General features: G+C 40.1%; 1 protein-coding gene across 1 annotated transcript in view; it reads left to right on the top strand.

Annotated features, from left to right (window-relative positions):
• The window catches only part of LOC103514763 (structural maintenance of chromosomes protein 5-like), a 13,396-nt gene that overhangs the window by 5,360 nt on the left and 3,491 nt on the right, over positions 1–4,545 (top strand). Inside the window, exons 6-7 of the mRNA XM_008479666.3 lie at positions 1,210–1,453; positions 3,273–3,442. Of these exons, the coding sequence (XP_008477888.2) occupies positions 1,210–1,453; positions 3,273–3,442 (414 nt within the window). The remainder of the gene's footprint in view (positions 1–1,209; positions 1,454–3,272; positions 3,443–4,545) is intronic.

The following is a 4,545-nucleotide window of genomic DNA, read 5'->3' as shown; positions in this document are numbered from 1 at the left end:
CTCTCCGTTGCTTGTTGTTGTGTTTGAGAGAGATCTAATCGTTGCAAAATCGTTTCCCTTTTTCAGGCTATGATTTCTTAAAATAGTGATAAGTACAAAAGTTTTTTGGAGAATTTCACTGACGGGGCATGGCCCGCGCTAATAGGCCGAAATGTCTATTCTGGAATTGGATAAAAAAAATGTAAAAAAATCCAGAGTCTTCTTATTTCACATCAAAAACATTTATTAATGTTTTGAATTGTTTCACAAGTGTGTGCACCAACAAAAGTAAGGTTGATACAAACTGTGTTCATTGCATTTTTTTTTTTTCCTTTTTTGTTCAGCAAACGATGTGAAGAAAGCTTCCAAGAACGCGAATCGAGTTCAGACTGGAAAGCTCTGCAAAACGAAACTGAGTAATGCGGAGCGCAGGCTGCAGAAGGATTAGCAATGTACTGATATCAGCGGGAACAACAGCTGAGTTCCATATCAGAAGATGCTTATGAAGGCGACTCACTGGCCTGGAAGAAAACCGACACTGTTTGCCGGGTGGAGAGAAACCTTTGGGGATTAGATAACGGGGCAGAAAAAATAACGCTGTTTGCCTAAAGTATGGATAATAATGATTTTTAGCCAGAATGTTGATCGTCAACGTCCAGTAATGGACATGGCACAACAAAGAAGATATAAGAATGGGGGAGAAAAAAAAGCAACCTTCGTGGCCGGGTAGGTACACACTTGGCTATGCCACGGGTAAATCACACTGAGTCCCGGGTTCGATTCGGCGCGGCGGGGTGAGTTTTTTCGACCTCTGGCTTAGGAGTTCGGGCGTGCACTCAGCCTCGTGGGAGGACAATGAGTAGTCATTTAATCGAAGTAGCGACTAGGGCGGCATTTACAAGCGCAAAAATGGATAAATATGATGATTGAAGTAAAAATGAAAGACTCTGAAATTACTGTTTGATACTCTGAAAGTTCAAATAATTCATGATCGATGATTTGATTTTTAATTTGTAATTCCATAAAATACCTAAGACTTCAGCGTAAAGACTGCTAAGGTAAAGAGACTTATTTGTCTCTTTCGCGGCAGGATAAACAAGGTACATATATTTCGGTATTCTTTCTTTTTTCTTTACACATTTTGTTGCACCCACTTGAACTACATCCCTGACCTTTTGTCCTCTCGTTTACACCTACTTAACATGCCTGACTTTTCGTCCTCTCTCTTAGGCGAAATCTACGAGCCGATGCTCCTCGAAATCAACATCAAGAGGCCCGAGTTCACACGACAAATTGAGACTCTCCTCTCGCGCGATGATCTGTTAGCGTTCACGTGCGAGAGAGCAGAAGACGCGGGTATATTACTGCGGGAGTTGAGAGAGGTGAGAAAGTGGAGGGTGAATATTGTCACCATGCCTGATGAAAACAAGAGGAGATCCATTCGGCCGTCACCTTACCCTATAGCAGAACTCAGGTGAGTCAGGGTTGAATGATAGAGATCGTCCCAGGCAATAATTTCGAACTTAGTTTGTAATTTCTTGTATTTGTGTGTATTGAATTTGAACCAATAAAGAGTCTATACTTAAATAAATAAATGGCAAAGTGGTTCAGTGAACTGCAGAATTCACCCGTGAAGGTCCGATCGAGACGAAAATTCATTTAGATTTTTGTCCGTTCGGAACATTTTTGCCAAATTTCATCAAAATTGAACTAGGTACCGAGAGTGAAGGTGAAAAAGGTGAACAAAATTCAAATATTGCAATCTATATTTTAAGAGGTTTGATAGAAGGAACTGTAACTGCTAAGGTCTTAACGTCCCGAAATCGGAGAGAGAAGGAATCCAGGATAGGAGAGTGCCCGCCGTTCCTTATATGTAATTTCATTGACGCGACCAATTTAGTGTTGAACATTCCTCTAAAATTACTCAATCCCTTTGGTTCTGTTTTAATTATTACGCCGTTCCGAGAAAGAACCTTTCCTGTTGGGGATAAAGTTTACCCCGGGCGAGAATCAGAGGCTTAGGTGTAAGGCAAACAGCCTAAATAATGGGTTAAGCTTCTACGAACCTACATTGTACATATAACTATCAAATTAATTGTGACTATGACTTCCAGAAAACCATGGAGGAGGCAGAGCAGCGGCTGAACATATGCAAGCAGGAAGCGAAACGTCTGTACCGTCAAGCTATGGATGCCACTGAGGGTGTGTCGCCCAGTGAAGAACCTCTGAAAGCCAAGTTTGCCATCCTGAGTAATGACCTGGATACGCTGGAGTCTCGGATATCCAAACAGAAAGCGGAGCTTGCGTGTTTGCCTGAAGTTAATCAGAGCGTGAGTCACTGGTCCCTTTTTTATTTAGTCTACTCGTATTTTATATTTTATTACCAACCTCAGTAGTGTAATGGCGTCTTCCTTCTCTCTTCGATTTCGGGACGATAAGACCATAGCAGTTACAGTTCCCTCTGTCAAACCTCTTGAAAAAAAAAATATATATTTAGTCTACTCGTATTTTATATTTTATTACCAACCTCAGTAGTGTAATGGTTAGCACGGTGGACTCTGGATCTGGAGGTTGGTGGTTCGAGTCCAAGTCAAATCATTAAATTTAGCGTAGTTTATCAAGCGAGGAAGGACATTTGTGACAAGCATTTAATGCTCAACACAATTACGAAAGCGGTTCCAAGGTACAATCTTTACAAAAAAAAAAAAAAAACTTACCAGAAAAAAATCAATTGAGCGGTCAAGAGGAAGAACGGACTAAGCCACACATACCTCGTTTCGAGCGTTGCACACGAATGTATAGGGTTTGCCAAACGGGATTTCTAATAACTTCTAAACTACAGCTGATATTGCTATAGTTCCTGTACTAGTGTACGCTTCAATCTGTGCCTTGGTCCAAAAAACTGAAGAAAAAAAAATTTAGTAAGTTAGTCCTTTCTTTCTTATCCTATAGGAAGGAAAGTACCTACCGTAATCGGGTGAAATTTTCGATGGTCAGTTTTTTTTTTACTCATTCTCAAAATGTCCGATAAAATTTCTTTCGTTTTTTTTTCGGTTTTCAACGTTGCCAATAATGAACTTATCCCATTTTATGTTTTCAGGCAGTACGGTTTTGAGTGTTTCGCAAGTGAGGCCGAGGTATGGAATTTTATCCTCATTTATTTGAGAATTTGACCACATAATAATGGAGCTCTAAGGGTTAGGTGGTAGAAAACGCCCATGGCGTTAACCTCGCCTAGTGGTTGCCTTCCACTCAAGAGTCTATTATCTCATTATGTATTTTAATAATTTCAGACGGTACGGTTTTGAGTGTTTCGCAAGTGACATCCTAGAGGCCCCGGATGGTATTCAGACCTATTTACATTTAAACTATGGTCTGAGGTCGATTCCTATTGGAGGAAAACAAGTGGCCACGCATCACTACAATTCGACCATTCCCAAGCAAATATCCACGTACTTCTCAGGTACTTTGACTATTTCGTTAAAAATCTTACCGATTTGGTCTTTATTCATTAAAATATGTTTACTCTTGAAACCTGTTTACACTTGTCGTTCGAAAGACCTATTTACATTTAAACTATGGTCTGAGGTCGATTCCTATTGGAGGAAAACAAGTGGCCACGCATCACTACAATTCGACCATTCCGAAGCAAATATCCACGTACTTCTCAGGTACTTTGACTATTTCGTTAAAAATCTTACCGATTTGGTCTTCATTCATTAAAATATGTTTTCTCTTGAAATCCGTTTACACTTGTCGTTCGAAAAAAAATCGTGTCGTGTGTAGTGTGAATACTCTCATTTAAATTGCATTGCCTAGTACATTAGGAAGAAAAATCGGATGAAAGTCACGACAAATGTGAACAGGCTTTTTCTTATTTTGCCCCTTTTGTTAGGATGGTGGGTGTGTGTCGTATGTGCGTATGTAAAGACTTGGCTGAAGTCGAGAAGTGTGATTGTCTAAGCCATATTTTTTTGATCTGTCCTAGAGCCATATTTACTGGACTTGTCCTGAACAATTTGTTTTTGGTAACATTATTATTATTTATTTATTTAAACCTTAACTTTAGACAGTCCGTCAGTAAATTTTATTGATTGTTTCTCTCTGCTTTCCTTTTCAGTATGACTTTGAAAACTACGGTATAACAATCCGGGTGAAGTTCCGGGGTGAGTCTGACCTGAAAGAATTGGACGGACACAGACAGAGTGGTGGGGAGAGAGCTGTATCGACAGCGCTGTATATGTTAGCCATGCAAGGTCTGACCTCTGTGCCTTTCAGACTGGTGGATGAAATTAATCAGGTAATCAATCATATCAGATAGAAATTAGGTAGGTATGTAATGTGGCAGGACGAATCAAAATTCAATGTATCCAGCGGCGACAGCACTTTGAATGTACTAGTTCCCAATCCGTGTGTGTGTCTGTCTGTCTGTGTGTCTGTGTGTCTGTCTGTCTGTCTGTAAACAAAATATCTCGAGAACGGTAAAAGCTAGAGAGTTGAAATTTGGTATGTAGCTGTCAAATGGGACAAGGATGCGACACGAAACTTTTGGTTAAGACCGGTGCA

This window comes from Diaphorina citri, unplaced genomic scaffold (genome assembly GCF_000475195.1).
Source record: "Diaphorina citri unplaced genomic scaffold, Diaci psyllid genome assembly version 1.1 scaffold1221, whole genome shotgun sequence".
NCBI lineage: Eukaryota > Metazoa > Arthropoda > Insecta > Hemiptera > Psyllidae > Diaphorina > Diaphorina citri.
The sequence above is the reverse complement of the archived record's forward strand: the minus strand, read 5'-3'. Positions and strand labels throughout refer to the sequence as shown.